Source organism: Ciconia boyciana, chromosome 2, assembly GCF_034638445.1.
Source record: "Ciconia boyciana chromosome 2, ASM3463844v1, whole genome shotgun sequence".
In the NCBI taxonomy this organism is placed as follows: domain Eukaryota; kingdom Metazoa; phylum Chordata; class Aves; order Ciconiiformes; family Ciconiidae; genus Ciconia; species Ciconia boyciana.
This window is the reverse complement of record NC_132935.1, coordinates 30,387,323-30,411,170: the sequence shown is the minus strand read 5'-3', so window position 1 is coordinate 30,411,170 and position 23,848 is coordinate 30,387,323. Positions and strand designations below refer to the sequence as shown.

Genomic DNA, 23,848 nt, shown 5'->3' with positions numbered 1-23,848 from the left:
GTGGGAAACCATTCTGCCTCTGGGACCCCGCCTGTGAAACGTGAATCTTTCTACGGCCAATTCCAAAGGCACTTGGCTTCGCTCCCCTCGGACAAGGCGGGAGGGGAGCAGAGGGGCCCGCCGCGGGACGCAGCAGGGGCGGGCAGCGGGGGCCGGGCAGCGATGCCCACTGTGCTTTACTTTCGGGGGGAAGTAACCCCAGGAACAGGCGCTTATGGCCCCGTCTTTCCTTGCCGCACAACTCACGGCACTTGCGGGAAGGTGGCTGGCGGAGGGGTAACAGCTTCGCTCTGTTGGAGCGGTCCCTCGCGAGGTGGCACCGCAGCTGCCACCGGCCGCTGCCCCCGGGCCGCCCCGACGGCGCTGCGCTGCGGGGACGCTGGGCGGCGGATGGCTGCGGGCGAGAACCGGCACGGATGGGCCGGGGGGCCGGGGCCGGGCTGCGCGGGCGCGGAGCGCTGCAGGCTCCTTATCGGCGCCCGAGCATCGGGGCGTCGCCGCCCGTCGCCTTCAAAGCGGGCGGCGGTGACGGCGCGGCCGCCTCTCCCGTCCCAGCCCGTCCCGTCCCGTCCCGTCCCGGCAGGAGACCAGAGCCATGCTGCACTGGGGATACGACGAGCACAACGGTAGGGCGGTTGCGGGGGGCGGCGGGCGGTGGGCCGGGGGCGGGCGCGGTGCTCCCCGCGGGGCCGTCGGGGCGGGCGCTCTCGCCGCGGCCAGCGGAGGCGGCCCCGAGGGCACCTGCCGCAGCTGGCTCCGGCAGCGCCCGAGCCCACGGGAAAGCTGAATGAGCGGAAATGCTGTCGAGGCTTTGCAACGTGAGACCGAGCAGGTTTTTGTCTCGAAATGATGCAAGGCTGGCTGCTGAGAGAGGTGTTTGTTCACGCGTGCAGCATCGCCTGCCAGGGTCGGGTCGGGGTGGCTCTGAGTTGGAAAAGTTGGTCTGTCTCGTTCCCTGTAGGGATTTCGTTTGCTCGTCCAGTTAATCAGTTGCGTGTGCACATCCGGTATTTTTTAGACGGTCACACTGATCAGAGCTGCTGTATCGGCAGCGCTTTCTGACTCCGGCTATGTTCTGCTTCTGTTATACGGTGGGAAATACTAGGTACTAGAATAGGTCATTTGGATGTATAACTATGCACCTAAGAGGAGATGCTTTTGGATTTCAGTTGTTTCATGGTTTCCTTAATCTTGTCGGTCTTTGAAGTCCCAAGATGTGCTCATCAGCAGGCTTAAAGACTTTCCTCTGTTTTGCATTGTAAGTCATGCAAACGCTGCTCCTGCGTGCAGACCGGCTCACAAGTCGTGCAAGTAGAAATGAAAGTGCTTTTGTAAATTGGAGAGTCAGCTCTGATAAAGTAAATGGAATAACTTACGTTGTCGATTATAATACACACAGAAATAAAACACCATGATAGTGAAAGGAGAAAACTGTATATTTGCATATACTAATGCCTATAGGATTATGCTTCATTTGTATTATCACTTGGAGCTTGGAATACTGTTTGCGCAAGTACTACCTTTCCTGCCTGGTCCTTTTGTTCAATCTTTTCTGGATGGATATACTTTTCCTGAAAAACTGGGTGGTGGTGGATCGCAGCAATGTTGCAATGATTAGGTGTGTTATCTACGGTTGTGCAGTCTACTCTACCCCTCCCCTGAAGACGTAAATGGGTCTTGTTTTTCAAATCTGTTTCTCCATATGTTTTCCAAGAGTGCTGTGGACTTCACCTGCACCGTCCAGATAAGAAGCCCACTTTCCCTCCCTTATCCTATCCCTCCTCCTTTGCTATTCTCAACTTCTAGGAAGGGGAGGGCACCAGAATTTCTATCGGGGTGGCCCTGGACCTTGCTTGAGGCCCCATTTCTCCTATAAAACTCTGTTTACTGGCTGATAATATATTTGGGGTGGAGTTTGGCTGTCTCTCTCTCTCCTCTCTTGGAGCCCCAGCAGCTGGGGTGGGTAGCTCCTCATCAGTCCATCCCTTCCCCTCCGCCTCTCCCAGGCGACTCATGGTGAGAGGTGTGCATATCCAACACTTCACTGCTCTTCCCTAGCATCAGTTTTATTTCTCAGCTTTTTCTCCTTTTATGCATTTATTTTATTTGTTTTGCTTGTTTCTTGTTTTGCTGAATAGCAATGCCTGAGATGATTGCTCTAATTCTTGAAAAATTTTGTTGCCCTGCATGGCCCTGAGTTTCCCTGAGACGAAGAGTTTCCCTGAGACGAAGAGTAGCTTTTGCAACTCAGGAGGTAGCAACAAAGTGAAATTAATTAAATTTGGTGCAGTCATATATTAAAGTTGATTTCATAACAAGTTGGAAAGACATCTGCATTCACTCTGAGTTCTGCATTTGTTACTTGCAGTGATAAAAGCACTGTTTTTTTTAAACCGGGCGAAAATTCATTTGCCCCTTAGCAATAATAACCGCAACATAAATCATTATTGTGCATGAAGTAAACTGTCAAATATTACACATGCGTGTCTGCATATATGGTATATCTATGTATAAGGACATGGTCTGACTGCTATACACAGAATTAAATGTTCTCCCCTGCTTTGATGCATGTATTTCTGAAATGCAAAGAGACATTATTTTATTTCTATGCAAACCTGGGCCTTTGCTTTCTTGTCAGTGTTCTTGCCTCACAGTTTTGATGGTGCTTATGTATGGAGGCGTAATACTGAGATCTTGAAAACTGGCTTCAGTGTGGCATCATGCATGCTTTTCTTAGCTGCTCAAGGTTCCTGTGAAGAGGGAAATGTCCTCGCCCCTTCACAGAAACAGTCTCTTTAGTTAAACAGGGAATTGCCTTAGTTAAAAGACAAATTGAGAATCAATTGCCTTCAGTTTACTATGTGTTCAATAAAATATATGGAAGGTACTTACATGTATTGTGTTTTACTGCAAAAATGTCTCCTGGTCTAGTTACAACTGTAACAGAGGTGTTTTATAAATAAAAAGGCATATGAATTCCTTATACCATTTTTTTCTCCCTCAGAATAATTACATAATTTTTCTGTCTGCTTTAAAAAATGGCACTTAATTTTACCCATTATGAATTTCCAATTGTTTTTATTGGAGCTAATCTTATTGTAACCTAATATGCAACTAAATTACTTGCAAACCTAAGTTTATAAATTTAAGCATTTTGTAGATTATAAACTGGGCAATGGATTCTCTTTAGGAATAAATGAGGATGTGATCCTGCAAAGGTCAGGCCATACTAAACTAATAAACTTTCTGCATATAATAGCAAACTGTCCAAAAAAAGAACCCACTTTTTCACCTGTCCGTACTCTCTTTATGCAAGTATAGAGGCTCACTGCAACTGAACCGTATCCTGCAATGTCTCCGCTAGGCTTGTTTCAAGTTAGTCTAGCCTTTTGATGAAACTCATCACCTTTAACTCCAGCTGGGTAAAAAAGCACCGCTGTTAGGTGCTATAGTGAGTTGCCTTTCCTGACAAACTCCTAACAGAGTTTGACTGACAAACTCCTAACTCCTTCTCATGAGATCTAGTTCATGAACTGAATGTGTGCAATGCTGGTGGGTGCCATAAGTAGCGATAGTCTAATCTAAAAGTGGCAGAGGTGTGCATCGCCCTGTGTCCAAAATAAAGGCATGCAATCTTCGGAGCAGATGGTTCAGTTTTTTGTCCTAAATCTTGGTCTCAACAGCTTTGATTGTTAAGAGCTACTAGGTAATCTCCTCTAGCAAAAGAACATTTTCCCATCAAGAGGAAGGGATTTCATAAGTTCAAAAATTGGTATATTTAATCATGTTCCTTCAGTAAATTAAAAAATGAAGGGAGGTGAATTGGTGAGTCTTTCCCGGGTATGTCTTAAAATACATATCTAGAAAATTAAACTGTACATTATGTTGAGACAGAGGCATATAATTCAGGTCCAAATTCAGAAGAAATTTTCACCCTGGAGATCCCGCTGGCTTGAATCTGACTGTATGACATGCATTTGAGCATCTCTTCCAACTGTAATGACTTATTTTCCAACAGCCACACACAAAGTTTGCTTCGGGATGGGGTCCATAGTAATGAATTGACCTACAGTTTTCAGAGAGTGGCAAGAGTATGATAACTGTATTAGATTGGTGGTAGATAATCTAGTAAGGAATACCACTTGATATAACCAAGTGGTACAAAATGAGCTAAAGTTTCTTGATATTTTCCTGTATATTTTGAAAGATCAGATTTCTGGCAGTCTCGTGTTACTGACAGATGTTTAATCACCAAAGCAAAAGATGATTTTGGTCATCCAAGGTAAGGACAAGTACAAAAGCAGGTACAATGTCTTTTTAGAACTGAAGTTTATTGTTGAATAATTAGCTAATGCCAGAATCACAGCCTTGGGTCCTCTTTTTTGTACATACTTATTATTTTTTAATGCAAATCATTCATATTATTTACCGTACAATAACTATAGTTATTGGTGAGATGGGGCAATAGGACTAAGTAGTTAAGCACATAAATATATTTTGCCTTTTGTCAGTTTAGGAATATCCTAAGCATTAAAATTAAGTAGCAATAAGCTTTTTCTAAGCATTCTAAATCACAGCAGTTAGTTAGGTATAAATGATGGGTGGTGCTTCTTCAATTAATAAAATTGTGTATTGCATCTCTAACTACAAGGTACTAGAATCTAAACACAATTCAAATTATATCATATGCTAAACTGTATGCAATTAAAATATTGAATAGCTTTGATGACCATTTGTGAAGTGAGAAGAATTAAGTTTAAACAGCTTTATATTTCAAACCAGTAGGATTTTTATCTTCGGCCTTAGAAGCGGTTTGCTTAAGGAGTTTAGCTAATGAAGTCATTAACAACCAGACTTTTTAACGAACTCAAGACTGAAGGCCCTTGCCTTTGTTCTACTTGAGGTTTAATTCTTAGGCAGGTCTTTACAAGCTACTCCTTCCCTCTTCCATTTTTCAGTGCTGCTCAGAGGAGAGCCAGGCTCTGCCCAGGTGGCTGTGGAAGCTGCTTCCCCACGGCGCCGTGGGACGCTTCCCTCCCTGATTTACTGCTGGGGTGCTTGGGTTATTTTAGCACCTGTGAGTTTCTGAGCTATGTTCACTTCTATTGAAGTCAGGGAGAGAAAACTATCTGACAACTTTTGATGTTAAGCTATTAATCACAGCGTAATACATTTTAATCCTTTTTTGTCATCATGTTTCTTTAAGTGCTAAGCTGTCCAGAAAGACCCAAACCAACAGGCTGATTTTTAGACCAAGATCAGTTACCTTCCCTATAGGGAGTTATGAGATTTCCAGTGAATTTTATGCAGATTTTACAAGACCAGGTTCTGATGCTCATATTTAAATTTGTCTTGTATCCAGTCTCTCTCAGTTAATTTAGTATGCTTCTTACCCATGATAAACCTGGAGGAAAAACAAGTGCTATGCTCTTTATAATACTGAAAGATCGTTAGCCCTGCAGACTTTTCCCTTCTCCCTTTTCCCTTACCTTACCCTCTTTTCCATCCTAAACCTTGTTTGCTATCTTTACCTTATAGAACACATTCCCCAGGCAACTTATTGTTCCTATTTTTCTTCTGTGGCCTCTTTCTGCATTGTTTATTATTCAAATATGGTTCAACAATGGCACATATATTCTTAATGACAACTCTCTGATGTTTCGTAGATAAGAACAGACACCTCACATCTCATCAATGAAGCTTTTCTTGCTATTTTGGAATGACATTTGCCATTTTTCTCATATCCATATTGTTGATTTACAGAAACAATGCTTTTCAGCTGACTTTCGTCTTCGCTTGCATGGAGAGAGCAAGGTTAACTTGAGATCACTAGTATTGATTAACAGCTTCTTTAGTGTTTTCATTTCTAGCTAACTCTGGTGAATGGTGGTGCAAGTGTGTGTCTGGAAGATCTACTCTCATTTATCAGCAGGAGGTGGTAGAAATCCAAACCTTGTGCAGGCACCACTGTCCTGAGTGTTCCTGTTCTTTGCTGATTTTTTCAACACTATACTAGTGTGTGTGTATGTGTATGTGTGTGCATGTGTGGAGTTTATGGTTAGAGGGTGACATTCTCTCTTGTGTTGTGAGAGCTGGTTTGCAGGGTTGATGGGTTGGGAGGAGGTGGTGGGCTGTGCAGCGATGCTTAGGTTACAGGCACTGCCATCAGGCCCCAGGAGAGCCCATGCACCACTCAGCTTTTTTATCTTTTTTGACATCTTCCCATCTCATTCAGCATAGTCAGTAGAAGATGTGTTCTCAGGTCTTTTGCAGCCAATGAATAAGGTATAAAAAAACCCTTAAAGCAAGGGTTTTGAATAGAGAAGAGGTAATCCTTAAAGACAAAATGAGACATGATATTAGGCAAAAATGGCATGTCAAGTATCTATTGGGGCACAGTGCCTGTTGGATACAGGATGCTTGATTTGAATGAGCATTTGTTGGATATGTCTTGTGCATAGTTGAGCCTTAACTGTGAATAATTAAATATCTACCTACTGCAAGTGGCCTTGTTCAAAGGCCAAATACAGTTAGATACACCATGCAAGGTAGATAAAGGGGTCCTGAGAGCTGCTGGTGCAAAGTGGTGCCGCAAAAGTAGCTGAATATTTTGATCTGTGTTTTTCTGATGCACCGTTTTTGAATTTAAAAGATGCAAACAAGAACAAGTCAAGGAGAGTCTTCTTTCATATGAAGCAAGGTGCTGCCATCAATTTAGACTTCTCCTCCAATGCGTTGCAGGGCCTGCCCACTGGAAGGAGGTATTTCCTGTCGCTAATGGAGACCGTCAGTCACCCATTGACATCAAAACTGAGGAAACCAAGTATGATCCCTCTCTCCGTCCTCTAAATCCTAATTATGATCCGGCTTCTGCTAAAATCATCCTTAACAACGGGCACTCCACCAGTGTTGAGTTTGATGACACCGTCAACAAATCAGGTTTGTTCCTTTCCTGTTGCACTGTGTCTTCTTCCACCGTTTCCTGAACAGTGTGCATACAGCCTGAGCATGTCTCACTGCTGGGTATGAACTCCTCACAAACAGTAAGGCTTTGCTCCTCTGGATGAGAGATTCCTTTCTTCCCTGTCTTTCAGCATGATACAATGTGGGAACATATTTGAACATGAGTTCGAGGTTGCATTTCTCAGAAAGTGATAGGATTCCCTTTTCACAGGGATGGTTTGATCCACCCCAACCAGCTAGATAGTGCCAGCCCCCCCTGTTTGAACAGTGTTGTGTACAGTTTTTCAAATGCTGCTCTCTCTCACTGCAGGTGAATCCTTTGTGTCTCATTACAGGTTCATTCCAACTGAATCGCTCAAGTCTCTTATCTGACTTTAGCTGCAGGTTTGGTTATATATATTTTCCCTTTTACAATTCATACTTGGACTTCTTGTGTCAGGAAAGACCCAATACAGAACAAATGAAATATATCCCAAATGATCCCTTTTCTTCTCCGAAAAGTGTTATTGTCCCAGTCTTTTCTAGGAGTACGTAGCCTCCCTTTTTGCAAGCAATAATTCTTATTTAGAAGTTCTCTGGTTTAGCATAGTCTTTGTAATGTTAGTGCCTTCATCTTTAAAATCTTCTCTTGGATGGTAGGCAAGCTAGCACACCTCCCCTTGAAACTGTAGGAGTGCAGTTTCTACGAGCAATAAAATCCCCTTGTGGTTGTGTGAGGCTTAGCTGAGGATCCAAGCCCATATGGTGCATTCACAAGGGTCAAAGCCAGAGGAGAACTAATTTGTGATCACCCTGTCCATTAGTCCAGAGGAACTATTGGCTTATAGTGGCAACAGGGAGAGACCTAGATGGAGACAACATCATACTTTGCTTTCCCAGACAGTCTTAGTTAAATTCTTAAATTTCCTGTTGATACAAGCAACATTGGATGTTGCCTGAAAGCCATCAACTGACCGTCAGTGATCTGGTCTGACCTCGTGTGTGTCAGATGCCACGGGACTTCCCAGAATTAATCTCTGCTTCAAGCCTAGTAGGCGTGGGTGAAATAAAGCACATCTCTTAGAAAAACATACAATCTTGATTTCAAAATTTCCAGCGATGACGAACCTACCACAGCCTTTGGTAAGTTGTTCTAATTGTTAATTACCCTCACAATTAAAAAAATCAAAATCACACTTTACTTCTGGTGTGAGTTAGATCAACTCAGCCTTTAAACTCCTTTTCTTTTTTTTTTAAAAAAGTAATAAATATGAATATGAATACACCAAGAACCTCTTCCACTTTCTCACTCCATCCGTGAAGTGACAGGGCCTAAACATAGTATTTCTGTAGGCTTACAATGGTACCAAAGCAGTGGTAATGTGATCCTCTTCTTACTGCTTTCCTCAGGCCATATCTCCAAGGATATATCATGGCGAAGCACTGACAGATGTTGATCAGATAATTAACAAATGTAATCCCCAGTCTCTTTCAGGAGACTCCGTATCTTGTATGTATGGACTAGATTCTTCAGTCCACATACATGGATTTACATTTTGGCCATTATCATGCCTTACTTATCAAAGAATTCAAATCCTTCTGTATCCATAAACTGACTTACTCACTATTTTCCCTAATATTTGTCACTGACAAACTTTATCAGTAATGTTTTTGTTTTCTTTCAGGTCATTGATCAAAAAATACTGAATTTTCTAGGGCCAAAATTTGGCCTCTGGGGCACCCTGTGAAGTAAGCACTCCTGCCATATGGTGGTTTTATGAAAAAAAAAAAAAAATCAAATTAATTGGTACTAAATACATTAGCATCTTTTCATACATTATTAACTGACTTCCCTATGAACTATTTCTTCACTTTGGCCAGCATTGAAACCGCGCTGTCAAGTCTGTAACTGTTTGTGTAATTCTGTTTATCCTCTTTGGTACCACATTAGCTCCATTCTCTGAAATTGGTCTATTGATGTTTCAAAGACCTCTTTTTCCAGTTCTTTCCAAACTTTGAGATACTGATATCTGCCTTAAATAGCTTCTGACAAACCTCTTCCTTAATTGCTGTTGGAATGGAAGGGTTTTACCATCACTGTATGATGTGGTACAAATACATCATCAGGCCATTTTCCACATTTTTCAGCAGAAGTGTTTCATTGAATGTTGATGTGTTTCTACATAATTGTTTTCCCTCAGCCAGACAGAACACCTGGATCATTTCTAGGATCATTTGCCTCCAAGTTTTCAGTCCTTGAAAGAAGGAATTTGTTTTAGGAGTGCCACTTCCCCATCCCCTTTGTTCACTAGGTTTATAGGCTCTGTAAATGCCTGGTTTTGAGTTGAAGTTCTAAGGAGGTACAATATTTTTCCCCACAGATAAACAGTTCCAGTTCCTTTTCATTAGCCAGGCTACTTGTGTTAGCAGATAGGCAACTTAAGAAATTCTTCTTTTATCTTTATTTGGTGGTATTTTGTTCCTAACAAAGTTTAGGTTTTGGACTAAACCTAGAAGAGAGAAAAAATTACTATTGTCTTCCCCAGTGCTCTTAATTTAAAAACCATCTGGTTAAAGCTCCCATCCTTTCTCCTTAAAATCTCTATAATGAGCCAATAAACCAGCCCAGACTAATTCCCAAACCCTCAGAGGAGATATGGATCCGGGAGAGTGTGGTGATTGGTTTTGCAGTGAATAAGGAATCTTTCTGAATGTGATTCACATTCAAGTCTCTATGCGGAGACGTTTTGGTTCCAACTCTGATTAGCAAAAGACGAGCACTTGCAAAAGCAAAACAATGAAAAGCCCACCCATACGTGTGTTACATTGAAATAAATGGCTAATTAAGTGTCAGTAATATTGCAGTTGTACAATGCATATGAAGCGTTTGCTTCATTTTATTTATGTTAATATATGCTCCTTTTTCTCAGACTTCAGTCTGATGTAACTGGATCTAGCTGCAAATGTGAAGGAAAGAGCCTTGAAAATTTGTTTAAGCTCCACCTACTTTCCTCCAAATTTCAAAGAGGAGAAGAAATTCTGTTGACATTATATTTTTCTGATCCTTCCCTTTATTCAGAAAACCTATATTTTAAGCTTAATTTCTCAGTGATTCTTTTAAATACATTCAAGAAAGGAAACCACTCACAAACCATCTTCTGAGAAATATCCAGCCCATTGCAAGACAAACCTGGTGATAACAACATACGCTTTAGTGGGCCATAACCTGCTAATCTACTAAAAATGCGATTTTGAAAGTCATATCCCGGACAAGTGAGGGTTTCTGTAGTACTTCAAAGAAACGGGAAGCCATCTGAGACAGTAGGGGACTGTCCGAAGGAGCAGGGGACTGTCCGAAGACTGAAGTCTGGTGTGAGGTTAGAGGATGTGGGTAGTGGCTCCCGTTCCTGCAGTGAAGCCTTTTCCTCTGCTTGGGTTTCCAGTGCTGACCGGGGGGCCGCTCAGCGGGACCTACAGGCTGCGCCAGATTCACTTCCATTGGGGGTCCAATGACGAAGCCGGCTCCGAGCACGCGGTGGATGGGATGAAGTATGCAGCAGAGGTAAGGCTTTACATGGAGTCACCTGTACCTCTAAGCTTGTGCCTAGTTTTCCATTGTAAGAATAATGTTGCCCCTCCTCTGCCCGCTTTTCATTCTCCCCCACATTTTATCGAAAGACAAGCGGTCTTCCTGAAGTGTTGCATGTTTGGTCCTTTCTCAGAGGAGAACCTATTTGAAAGCTTTGGAGAGGATTAAAAAAGGAGTACAGAAGACAAGAGCTTGATAAGAGCAAGATTTAATGTTCAAGAGTTATTTTAAATTTTGTCTTTCACTGTCTCTTCCTTGGAGAATATTTTCAAAGTCAGCTTCAGTTACAAACCACAGAATTATTTGATTTGGGGCCTGTGCAGTGTAAAGTTTATGCAAGACTTAGGAGTGTTGCATTTTGTGGTGCATTTAGCAATGTGATGGTTATGACTTTGAGAACTGCACCTTAATATCTGTGGGGTGCCTGCTGTCCGAGGAGGTGCTGCATCTCAGTGGAGGCAGCGCCACGGGGAGAAATGCACCGTCTGCTCTGGCACGGAGAGTTCGCTCCTGCTATGTCTCTTTCGGTGCATTTGAGTAGCCTACAGTAAAAAGTATTCAGTATCTGATTCCTCTTTGCAAATGGAAGTAACACGGAGTATTTTGATGAGACTGAGATCTTTAACAACACATAGTTCAGACAGTGGAAGAGTTTTCTGGGGTTAAAAACAAGTAAAAAGTATAAAAATAAATGGTTATGGACAAATAAAAGACATAATACTAAAGAAGAAAAAATGAAATGTATGCACAGTGGTGTGATCAAATTTTACTGGAAATGCTATAAGAGATAGTGGTCAGGAAAAAAAAACAGTTTTCTAACACTAATGGGGAAAAGTGACATTTGCAGTGTTTAAAGGCTTATGTTTTCCACAGGAACCAGGTGAGATGGAATATAAAGAATTAATAGAGGTGCTTTAAAACCATTAAGTACCAAAACCAAATTTCTAGCTGAGAAAATATATATATGTTTCCCATCTAAGAAACCAAATGGAAGGAGAAAATATCTCCGAATTTCTAGCCAGTCTAAAAACCTTTCCGTTACCTGTTGGTTGGGTAACCCTCCACAAGAAGCTCTCTAGATGTCACTTTGGCTTTGGGATAAGAAACCCAGAATTAAGATCAAGGCTTCTGAGCACTGTTCACACAAAAGAAAATACCTCAGAAGGAGACATGAAGATGGTTTCAGTGCTCACCTTCATAAGGAAGATGTGTAAGATATCAAGAAAAAGCATCAACCGAGTCGAAGAAAGAAAGTAGTGTACAGGTAAAGAAGACTGCAAGGTTCAGCCCCCTAAGCCCACCAGGAAGCAGAAGGGATCCATGGCTCCATTCTTTGTGACAACGTATGGTCTGATCAAGGTCTCTTCACAAGCTGCAGTGACAGAGCGGCGGTAAGACGGGATATATTCCTTAAAGAGAAGTCACAAGCCATTGAGAATGGGGCTGTACCCAAAAGTGTTTCACAGCTCTGTTTGTTTGGGGGTTTTGGGTTTTAGGGGGGTTGGTTTGGGGTTTTTTTGGCAAAGCTATGGGGGAGTGGGAGTGGGCTTTATTTAGTTGTGGGAATTTTGCTTTTTGTTCTTTGTTGGTTTTTTGCTTTTTAAAAAATCCACAATAAAAGTCAATTCTGACTGAGAGTATCTGTTTCCTTTTTGTGTATGTAAAAATGCAATTGTTTAAAAGTTGTTCAATGTAGCTTTTGTGAACTTACAATAGTGAGTGGTGCAGGCACTATGAGCTCCAGGATACTAATGCACCTGAGTGGTTTAGTGGACTGTGTTCTCCTCCTGGTTTAATTTATGATATTTTTAGCAACTTTCCTTCAAGGATCTCTGAAGCGGTGAGCCAGCATGTGTTTCATCGTGAGCATGCATGTATTATTATTGATTTCAGTGGGATTCTTTACTTGCTGGAAGTAATGTTTCAGCACTTTAGAGTCCAAGTGCTTAACAAACATTAATTATACCCTGTAACACCAAGTAACAGCTCTGTTTTACAGATACGGAAAATTAAAACTCATAGAGGTTAGGCAAGGATTGAGATCTAGAGTCAAAATCTTCACACTCCTAGATCCCTATTTCAACCACTCAACTATGTTGCTTCCCATAAAAAGCCTTTAAAGCAAGTTCCAGCTTTCCTAAATTGCTTTTACTTTAGAGGTCTTGAAGTGGTGTGTTCTCAAAGCAAGCCTTTTTTTTCAAGGGTTCACCCCAGTTTAACTCATTCAGTGGAGCTGTTTTTCAGCACTCCTAAAGGGCAAAGTTCAAAGTCTGAAAAGATGGTCACCAATTTTAGAAAAGCCAATCCCATGCCCTGCTTCTGAGCCTCTCCTTATCTAAAAACTATGGGTAGTAAGATTTACTAATCCACTGAGGACTTGCAAGAGTAATTAATGTTTGTGAAGTACTTAGTCTTAAGCGGTGTCTGAGTGTTTGTGCTCTCTCCAGTTTGGCAGTCGGACCGTTGCTGGGATGTCCTGGTGCTTCCCGGGAACCAGGAGCTCCTGCTGTGGAGCGTGGCCAGGATTTAGAAAACCTGGCTTAGCAGGAGGGACTGAGGTGGTATGGGGGTAGACAGTACGGGCTTTTCCTTTCCCCACCTGGCTAGGTGGTATCTTTAAGCTGCTTAAGCAACTACCACAGGACAGTTCCAGAAAAATGCATGTTGGAAATGCTAATTCTCAAAACAGAGATAATCAAGCTGCTTGTAAGTGCCTAACTACTGGTAATCATAGAAAATGACATTTGGAAAGTATCAAAAATGGAATTTTGATGTTCAGCTTAAACTAAACGAGGGAAAAGGGGTCAGTGCAAGTTTAATGCATGTTCCTCTGCCTGTTTTCTAGCTATTTGTGTGGCTGATTAAGCTTACTGAAAGCTTGATTAAGGAAAAAGAGGAGCAACTAATAACATTCTCATGATTTTTCAATCACTTTTTAAAATCAGCTGTACTAAAAATGGATTTAAAAGCTTTAGTTATATAACCATGGGATATCTTATCTTAGCTTCTCTGTTCAAAATCTGGGAACCCAACAGCAGTTTGCCAGTCACTGCGGTGTGCTGATTGCCGCTAAATTTTGGATAATTCCAGCCACTGGAAATGCTTCTTGCCATTTGTGTGAGCTACATATTTACTAATTTCAAAAAGTAATCGCATTTAGAAAACTGAATGGCTCTGAATACAAAAGAGTGGAGTAGAGTATCAAAACCAGTAAAGTTGTAGTACTCATTTGTGACTATTTGAGTTCAGCGGGAGTTGATGCTGTCTGTGTCTCTTGCTTTTCAGCTTCACGTGGTCCACTGGAACTCAGAAAAGTATTCCAATTTTGTTGAGGCAGCTCGTCAGTCAGATGGATTAGCAGTCATGGCTGTATTTCTGAAGGTAAGAAAAAATGTCTCAGCCCTCCTAATAAATCTGCATTATGAGCCCAAAGGGATAATGGTGATAGTTGGTATAATTATTGCTAAAGAGATAATTGTTTTATATGGGCATTAAATTATACTGTTTCCTTCACACTGTTTACTTTCCAGTATAGAAAGCTGTGCTTGCTTGAAGGTTAAAAATATCAGATTAATAGATTTTCAAGACAGTGAGGCTCTTCAGTTTGCCTCGTCTGCACTGCTGTACAACATAAGATGCAGAACTTAATTCAGCTGCCTCTATATGGATCCTGGTAACTTGTGCTTGACTAACAAGGGCTATCCAATTTGTTTCAAATGCCTTTAACGGTTTGTTTCTGAGCAGATATTTTCTTCTGAAAAATGAAAAAGGAAAACCCAGAATCTGGAGAATTTCCTTGTAATTGTTATATACATCTTTGCCTCCTGCACCAATTCTAAGATGAAATTAAACTCTTGCAACAGCTTCATTGACTCCTGTATGAAGAAGCAGATGGAGAATTCACACAATCCATGACAACGGATAGGGCTTTGGTCAAATATGTGGTTTCTGCCTGGCTGCCACAGCTTCCTGGGCACAGCTAGTGCTGATGCTGGCGCAGTCAGTGAGCCATTACATGCAGCAATTGCAAAGAACTGCTTTAGTAATTCTGTCTTTCCAGTTTACATTATAACGATTCAAGGAAAGTTTCACTGGATTTCTTAGCACAGAAATTCTCCTTGGGATACGTAAAAATGATGTTTTCACTGTTATAAGCAATTTAAATTTCAGATGTAAGCCTGAAACTTTTAATATCCTGCATACAAAACATGAAAAATAAATTGCTTTTATTTCCCTGCAGTGTAAAGTTTGTGGGTCTTTTGTAGCTGAAATAATTACTATGAGTAGCCAGAATAAATACTGTCAGCAAGGGAGTGGATCTTCTTTACAACCAGTACTATTTCTAAGGACCAGCTAGTCACAGGCTTGTACTCACAAAAAACATCAGATCTCACACTCACTTAAGTAAAGCTGTATAAAATAGTTTCAGTATGCATTTGCTTTTTGATCATTTATTTTTGCTATTTTTCTCTGGAGCTCAAGTGTTTCTTTCTTCTCTCTGGTGTTAATAGATTGGTGAATGCAACCCTCAGCTGAAGAAGATTACTGACCACTTGGACACCATCAGAATCAAGGTGAATGAATGCTTCTAAAAGAATACTAATACTGTTGGTTGCTTTTGGTTTTTTGGTAACCTGGCTGCTACTTCCTTCACCTTAATTTGGTGAAGGGGACTTAATACTTAACTTGTTTTGTTTTTTTGGTAACCTGGCTGCTACTTCCTTCACCTTAATTTCATAGCTATCCATATCTAACTCTGATTTGGGACAGTTTAGGAGCATTCTTGTTAGGAAAGTTAAAAACTAAGCAGACAAAGAATAATTTTTATACAATAAGAGATCAGAGCAAAAAGCTAATTCCTCACAGAACCTAACCTCTGACAAATCTGTTGCTATGAGAATATTAACAGAAGAACAGACTTTATGGAAAGCTGTGAAACAGATGAGGGAAAGGTTTCCTCCCCTGTTTTGCTGAGGTACAGGGTGAGAAATAAGCTATTGTATGTGTGAGAGTGATCAGCCAGACTCACAGCATCATGTTTCATACAAGCATCTCTGGCCTGGTAGCCTGAACAGGGAGAAGTGGTAACCTGTGGGCCTGGGAGGAGTGAATGGGAAGGGGAGCAGGTGGCAGTAATCTGTGGGGTTACTCCGCCAGCCCCACAGAGACCACGGTGACAGTCTAACGTCTTCTCACCTCTCCCTCCAACCTCCATCCCATGGTCATTTGTTACTGTAGGGAGCCTATGCTAACATGACACCTTTGATGGTGTCGTGCTGGCATCAAGGACAGCAGCAGCAAAGCTGTTGCAGAAGTAAGACCTCATCAGAAGACCTCATCAGAAGGGCACTGGCTCACCTGCTGTGATCATCTAGGATGCTGCCAGACCACCCCATGGTGGAACAAGTTCTGCCACCTTTGGCATGATTTATCTTGGCCTCTTGCTTTTAAATAATATTGCCCTGTTTTTCTCTTTTTTTTCTTAACTTTGTGTAAGAAATAATTTTCTAAATATGTTTAGTCTAGAAGCACAATGAGATTTTTTTTGTGTTTTCCAGGGTAAAAGAGCACTTTTCACAAACTTCGACCCTAGCTGTCTGCTTCCCAAGTCCCTGGACTACTGGACTTACTTTGGCTCTCTCACTGTTCCACCTCTTCTTGAAAGTGTCATCTGGATTGTTCTGAGAGAGCCCATAAGTGTTTGTTCTGAACAGGTATTTTTTGATTTTTCACTGCTATAGAAATGTTGCTTTTGTAAGACTTCAAATTGTAAATGCCACCCAAAAACATATTCTTTTGCAGACCTTGACATTGCATACCTTCTCAAATTTTCAAAGGACAAAATGTGCCTATCAAATTTATCATGACTTCTTGTTGCCTTTCTTTGCGTCACAGCTATTTATTATCCATTTTTTAAAAAGAATCTGCATACTCTAAAAATGAACAATCAAAAATAACCCACAAGGAACTTACAGAAAAAAGGGTTCTGATGGTGCTAAGAAATCCTGGAATTCCACTTGATTTGGTTATTTGCACATCCTGCTCAAACCTTTTCTCTGCCATTTTTATCTGGCAGGTTAATAGTAAATTTCTTCTTGCATTCGAGATGTGTAAACTCTGGTGAATTTACTAGAATTATGAAAAGCAAATACAATTGTAATAGGTTGGTTTTTATGTTAGGCTATCTTAGGAAAAGTGTGATACCACATAAAAAAGTCTACTTACATTTCTTGTTAATCTCCATGCTATATATTAATGTTGCAACAGTGACACCCAGTGGGCTGATCATCTTAAGTATAAAGAGTTTTTCCTACTGGAGACAGCGAAATATGTCAGATTATAGCTTCTAATATTGGATATTGATAAGTACATAACCTGCAATATGCTATCAATATTCTACACACACTGTAAAGCTTAATATTTTTGTACCACAGTGTTTGTCTCATTCATGGCCAATATTACAAATACCTCAGAAAATTCCATACCCTATGTCACATACTCAGCAGAAATGGTGACATCAGTCTTTGCGCAAAAGGTTAAGACAGTTCACTGAATGGGATGTGTGTTAGTCAGGAGACCTCAAATTCTGTTTGCCACTGATTTGAATCCATGTATTTGCTCAGTGCGTCTGTTTTTCTCATCTTTCTGTCTTCCCCACTCCCCTCAATCTGGCTTTGTAAGACTCGCTGCAATGCGTATGGATCTAGGATTGAAAATGTGCCTTAATATATGAATTTCCAAAAGACAAGCCATTGTTCAGGTTAAAAGGTTCTTATTTGGGCTAATCTATAGTTAATATATTCTAAAACGTGAAATACTGTATGCAAACACCCACGTGTAACAGGTTCAGAGGACACCGTGTGAGAAGCAGTATCAATTACAGTGATTCTTTACTAGTCATTTTTCATAGACTGTAGCTATATCTTATCTATTAAAGTATAAATGAGCTATATTCTTATAAATATAAGTATGCATATAGTTAAAAGTGTTTGTTCCTAGTAATGTCCACTATTGTGATTGATCAATCATCACCACAACTGATGCTGTTTTGCCATTTAATTTTATTCCTCAAGTTTGTATTTCTTTGGGGCTTTACAGTTTACTACCTACTTTTTGGCACTTTTCAGGTTGAAAGAAATTAAAAATAAATTATAACTTTTTAGAAACTCACAGGGAGCCTGAATTACAAATGTTAGCTTTAGAATAGGGTGGAACAAAATAGTACTGACTTTTTTTGCTTTTAATGCAATTAAGATGCAATGTTCCATACAACTAAATGCTTTATTATAATGGAATTATTTTTGTAGTGTCCTACACTTGGTAACCAAGAAGGGAAGTAAGGTGGTATATAGAAATAGTAAATACTGAAAATATTAGAAATTAGACAAAATACTAAACTTCAGGTCAGAATTCAGACTCCAATTTCCTGAGATTAGACATGGAGCTCTGATCTGGGTTTCTGATGAGATCAGCTTAAGCAGAGAAGCTTATGCTGAGTTATGAATAACTGCCTGTTCTATGTCTCCACAAGGGAAAAGTTTTTAATCTCTCCTGGTTTGAGTACATGTTTAATATATCAAAAGTGCTAATTACAGAAGCTTTCTATAGCACCACAGCTATTATTCCAAGTTAATTGTGAATATACTCTGAACAAGAAGATGTACCCAGGTACACATAAGAAGTCTAATTTTTGGTACGAAACATTCCGAGTCTCCAAACTATAAAATCAAACTAAAGAATACAGAAAACTCTGTTTTAGATCAGGTCGTGGAAGACAAAGTGTGAATACAGGAAACAAATAATCCTTATGCGCAGTTTCATTCTGACACGTATTTCAGGAGTTTTTTCTTGGTAGTCACCGTTTTTAATTTGCAAGGACAGAAATGGTGGAATTGCCATTCCCCACATGCCATAGAAAAATACAGTTCCATTCTTCCCAGCGGAAAAAAGGTGACAAGTATCTTTAATATTTACTACATGCTTTTTCATTAGTATGAGCATGAGGGTTTTCTGCTGAACCTTATGTCTCTTTTGATTGCAGCTAGCCAAATTCCGCACCCTCCTGAGCACTGCTGAGGATGAGGTCGCCTGCTGCTTGCTGAGAAACTACCGGCCTCCCCAGCCTTTAAAGGGACGAGAAGTCAGAAGGAATTAAAGGAGTAAAGCCAGAGTAGTCTCCCTCTGAAACCAAAGGCTGAATTAATTTTAATAGTTAATATACTTTTTGTGATTTTTTTTTTTTGGTGACTTGTTATAACAAATAGGTGTTGTTTTATTATTGGTTACTATGCAGTCATTTCTCACAGACAAGTATGTCCTGAGTTGTTGCAGGTTCATCGATGTTAACAGGTCTGACTGTGTTTGTTGGTTTGGGAGCATTGTTGACTGTGCGTTGGTTTGGGAGCACTGAGGCATTCGTGTTGCATGCACAGAAGGCAGTGCTAATCGTAAGGGTCAGATGTGGGGAAGGAGTTGTCCAGAATTTGCCACTAAATTACTGAACAGGATTGCTGATATTAATGGCAGTAAAGCATCTTCTGGGATTATTTTTCTGGTCTCTAACATAACATTTAGCTTCTGTATAAGACTTCACACTGTAATTCTCAAGAAAAAATATTTCAAGGCTGATATAATTTCATTGCTGACTTCTGCAATACCATGCTTACCTTCCTACAAAAAGCAGTAATGACTAACAGCATTTAAGTAAAACAGAAATTTGTATGATCCTGTTGTTCTGACTGCTTCATAGCAGTAATGACGTACTGATTGAATTTTTTAAAAAAAGCAAATAGTAAGGATTTTGTATATTGCGGGATCATGTCAGGTGGATTACGTATTCCTGAATTCCACCACATATACTGATGAAATTGTCCTGAAACCTGAAAACGGCAAGGTAGAAGGAAATAGAGGGAACCGTTTGTTCATGCCTGGACTCAGTCTGTTGCATTTGGTGAACAGTAAGGAACTGTAACACTGTGTCCTTGTAGCATCAGACTCCTGCCACTTAAAATCAGGAGGCAGGGGTAGCTGTTGCTCCAGACTGTTTTATAGTAGACACGTAGCACACTGCAGCATGAGACACATGCTGCATACCTCACATCTCGCAGTGGAGCACAGCACTACTCTGGTGTGTGATGTCTCCTAGGTACTGGCTGAAGTTCTGCTGTCATAGCTGAACCTCGGTGGTTGCACTTATATTCCAAGACCAAAGACAGCATTTAGAGCAAGCCAAAGAAATCAGAATCAAGTAAATATCTAATAAAAGATCAGCTTTCAATAGCAATGTGTTGAAATGTCTGTCTTCATGAATTGACTTGAGCCCATGTTTCTCTCAAGAGCTTTTGTTATCTGAATATAATTGTTTTATGCCAAATTTATTTTTATTATTTTTAATGAACTTACCATAGGCTGTAGCTTAGTATAGGATTAGATTTACCCTCAGACTCTGAGAACTACAAGTGGAAACCAGTGGTACCTGAACAAGGCAGCTAGAGGTTTCACAGGCAGCGACTACCACCAATCTCTGTAGTACTTCTGACCAAACTCATCTTCCACAACTGCTCTCCATGAATTTGCTTTTTCATAAGTTTTATAGACTGTGCCTCTTGCTTCAACAGATCTTTTGTTCTTAGATGGACAAATATGAGGGAAATAACAAACAGGATTGACTTTATATACCTTCTTATAACTGAATAAATTAGACATAGAGACATAGATATTTTAGCTTAGTTTAAGATAGGTGGATTTTTTTGTTTTCTCCTCCCCAGAATATAGCTACTATTGCTGCAAGGCCTCTCAATGCCTTCTGAATGTTTTCTGAATGAAAGAACACAAATAGACCATGGAAGAAATAAAAGACATTTGGCAGCGGCAGCATGTACAAGTGTTAACCAAAGGGGAAAAACCTGTAGGCACTTTTTGGTTTCTGGCATAGAGAGAAGAATGTAGCTGAAAAGACCTCAGGCTGGTTCTTTCTGAATGAGGATGTCTGGAAAGCGTGCATGGAGAGAGCGGGAGTGTGTTGCATGTTTTCACACCCTTTTTTAGACTTAGTGTTGGATCTGATATGTTTCCCTGTCATGTGAGTAGCTGCAGGACATGAACAAAATGTTTACAAATTGCATGAAGTTTATAAAGTTTGTTTGCCTGAGAAGAGAAAGTAATACGGCTACTGCTTTATTTCAGACACAAAAGTTTTACATGCTTTTTATATATTGAAAACAGTGAAGTTGATCCAGTGCTTTATAAAGATTTTATCAAAAATAAAAAATGGATTTTATGAATGTGTCTTGTATTTTCTATTGAAGAGATTCAGGTTTTACAGAGAAGGCTGCAGTTTTATAACTCGCGCCTGCAGCTCTAGTTTTGGAAAAAATAGTCACCTCTAATTTGACATCTTTGAGTAGTGTAGTTTTAGGTATCTTTTTTATGTTCCAAGTAAAATGTCTTTGGCAGTGGTAAGAAAGACATGCAATCAATTGTATATAAAGTTTCTGATAGTGCTTTTTTGAACTATTGGCTATTTTTATAGAGTTATGCAAATAAGTTTTAGAAGAAGACATCATTCACAGTAATTCTCCTAATGTGGAGATGCTGTGTTCACGTTAAATTGACCTAGCATGGTACTGCATCTGGGCTGGAAGCTGGTGATGGCATCTGAAAAAGACTAGAAATACTCAGTTGCCTGAAATCCTTTGGGAACAGCTTCCCAGATTATCTCTCTGCTCTGCCTGTAAGGTGAGAGCATGGACCCAGTCTCGGCACTGAGCACTTGGTTGCATCCTCAGTCATTAACTTACTGTATGCCCGAGCTGCACTGAATCTCAGCCAGATTATATGACGTGCTCCCAGGGAATTAAATCTCAAGTGTGGGCTCCGTGCTGTAATAAGATGACTGTAGAGCAGACAAGGCTAAAATATGTCCTCAACCTCCCAGCTGCAGGTCTCTTTGATCAACTCTTTACCCTCTGACACACTTGGAGCCTTTATACTAAGAAGAATAAAATGCTCAGTAACCAAAAACATATAGGAAAATCGTAGCTGTCAAGAATTGTATATGGCTGGACAGTTGGTCACCCATAAACATTCTCAGAATTAAACAAGCTGCAATAGAGCCTTAGGGTCAGCTCTGCTGTTTTTGGCGCAGGAGGGAAGCAGTGCACTCCGCTGTGTTTATAGCCTTTGCCAGTCATGCTCATGATGACTTTCATGTTGCAAAGACAGGGTTTAACATCAGCTGGGAATTTTCTTTATGTCAAAGAAAAAACCTGGGAAGTAGCTGTCTTTCCTTGTGGAGTACAGTGGGCTGAAGATCAGGCAGACATCTGTTTGCTGCCGTACACCCACCTGCTATGTACCTGTGCTTTCTCTGCCCTTGCAGAGGTTGTCTCTCTGTTGCTTCAGCAAACAGGACGTTGCTGACCTTCCAGATATGAACTCAATTACTCAATTGAGTTCTCAATGATGAACTCCAATGAACTCAATGAACTCCAAATACTCAATTTTAAAATAACTTTACTGAAAAAAGTAGAATATGGCATATAAATAAAGTAACATAATAGAAAGAAATATGTAATACATTTTTTATAAACTTAATGGAAAGGAAATTTGGGATTTAGATTCTTGTAGCTTTAGGTAGGCAAGGAGCAGATTGCTAGAGAGAAATCTTGCCTAGCCTTCAGATGATAAAAGTTGCAAATAATTGAGGGACGTAGAACACGTGCAAGTTGCAGCCTCATCATGAAGGGACGAATGCCAGAGGAATGCTGCTCTAGAGATGATTTTTTCTTTTATTGTCTATTAACTAGTATAAAGAAGCATTTTGACAATCACCTTTATCACTCTGCTGCTAGATAGACTACATCTAACTTCTGTTCTATTTTGTTGTTCCCCCCACAGTCTGATCTTGCTTTGTGGTTTTAGCTGTGGAGTAAAGAGTTTGGTCCATTTTCATTTTTAATTACCATTGCTTGCCTATGCTCATTTTTCTTTGCTTCTTCTTTCCTGGCATCTCTTTAGGACTTAGGATAAAAACTTTAACTTATAAAGCATCCTACAAAAATCTAGTAGCGTTATATTTCCACCAGTGTTCTGCACATACAGATAGCCTGCTTGTTTTTCATATTAAATCTTGTTATTGTTTGTTTGTACAGATCTAGCCTAATAGAGATTTGGTCCATGACTTAATCTCTTAGATACTGTTATTTCCATACCTTTTATTCATGAAGCGCTTACTCTATGGACAGATGGCCTTTTCTGGGTGTCTGCTGTCTTTGTGAGACAGGAGATAATGCTGAAGTCCTTAAATAAAAATGTTTCTAAATTAATGTTTTGTTTCGTATTTCTGTCAACTTCTCCATCATTCATGCCAAAAGCAAGTTTTCACTGTGGTGAAACATTTGCATATGTGACCTGTGTTAGCTTCACTTATGCAGCAGGGTCTGGGAACAGGGAATGTCTCTGACAGGAGAGGAATGGGTTGTCCTGTGAAAACAAAGATTCTCTGCCTCCGCTTAACAGAACTGATGTGCTGCACAGTCAGTTCCTGTGTCAATTCTATTTTATCAAATTTCACCCACATACTTGGTACATAAATTTAAATAATTTGTAGATGCTCCTGACAGTTTCGTTTTTCAGATTTAAATCTTACAGGTTGCATGCAACAGATAAATCAAATGTATTTTTTATGAAGATCTGATTTAATTTTTTTTCTGTGTCTCTCATTTGAAAATATTTTGAGTAAAACATCAGACATTTAAATGTCAAAATTTTGCTTCCAATTCTTCTCTTTTCTACAGTTGTATGAACACCAGACAGAAATGTGCACTCAATAAAATAAAATTTTAAAAAACCCCAGCATTTTGGCGTTTTTGAGGAAAAAAGGGAACCCAGTCATCCTTGGTGTTTTTCAGAGAGTCTGTTCTTGATTTCTGTTTGTCCTGTTTAAACTCCAGCTTCTTATGTAGTTTGTGATTTCATGAATAAACAGTTTACCTGGAAATCACTAAGGATCTCAGCATCCAAACTTATATTCCAAAACTGTTTTAAAATTCTCATGATTATGTAGAAAGCATAGGTACCTTTATATGAATAGCTGAAAGAATGCTGTGTCCCCAGGTCTACAGATGGCAGCGGCAATCAAAAAATTGCTGAAGATTATTTAAATAGTATTTGTTACCTATTTAATTGCAAAGACACTTATTTATAAGAGCAATATCTTACTGTTGTATCAAACTAAAGAATACAAGAGTCACGGTACCGTGCTATTCAACAACATATTAATTTTAAAGTCTGTTAAAAATGTCTGCAGAGACTAGC

At 40.1% G+C, this 23,848-nt stretch overlaps 1 protein-coding gene across 2 annotated transcripts; it reads left to right on the top strand.

Annotated features, from left to right (window-relative positions):
- The first annotated feature begins 471 nt into the window (after positions 1 to 471).
- On the top strand, positions 472 to 23,378 carry LOC140647541 (carbonic anhydrase 13-like). Of its 2 annotated transcripts, XM_072852273.1 has the most exons (9): positions 472 to 626; positions 6,742 to 6,939; positions 7,299 to 7,347; positions 8,060 to 8,085; positions 10,386 to 10,504; positions 13,817 to 13,912; positions 15,043 to 15,105; positions 16,090 to 16,245; positions 18,573 to 23,378. In XM_072852273.1, the coding sequence occupies exons 1-9, from the start codon at positions 596 to 598 to the stop codon at positions 18,684 to 18,686; spliced, it is 852 nt and encodes a 283-aa protein (XP_072708374.1). In that variant the 5' UTR covers positions 472 to 595; the 3' UTR covers positions 18,687 to 23,378. The 2 variants fall into 2 exon arrangements, with proteins under 2 accessions (XP_072708374.1, XP_072708375.1); XM_072852274.1 differs by lacking the exons at positions 7,299 to 7,347; positions 8,060 to 8,085.
- Positions 23,379 to 23,848: the final 470 nt, after the last annotated feature.

What these genes read in the sequence shown, in the direction of transcription:
- LOC140647541 (XM_072852273.1), top strand. Translation starts at nt 596, where the DNA reads ATGCTGCACTGGGGATACGACGAGCACAACG. An exon ending in GGGATACGACGAGCACAACG is followed by an intron (nt 627 to 6,741) that starts GTAGGGCGGTTG and finishes AATGCGTTGCAG; the next exon opens with GGCCTGCCCACTGGAAGGAG. An exon ending in CGAACCTACCACAGCCTTTG is followed by an intron (nt 8,086 to 10,385) that starts GTAAGTTGTTCT and finishes TTGGGTTTCCAG; the next exon opens with TGCTGACCGGGGGGCCGCTC.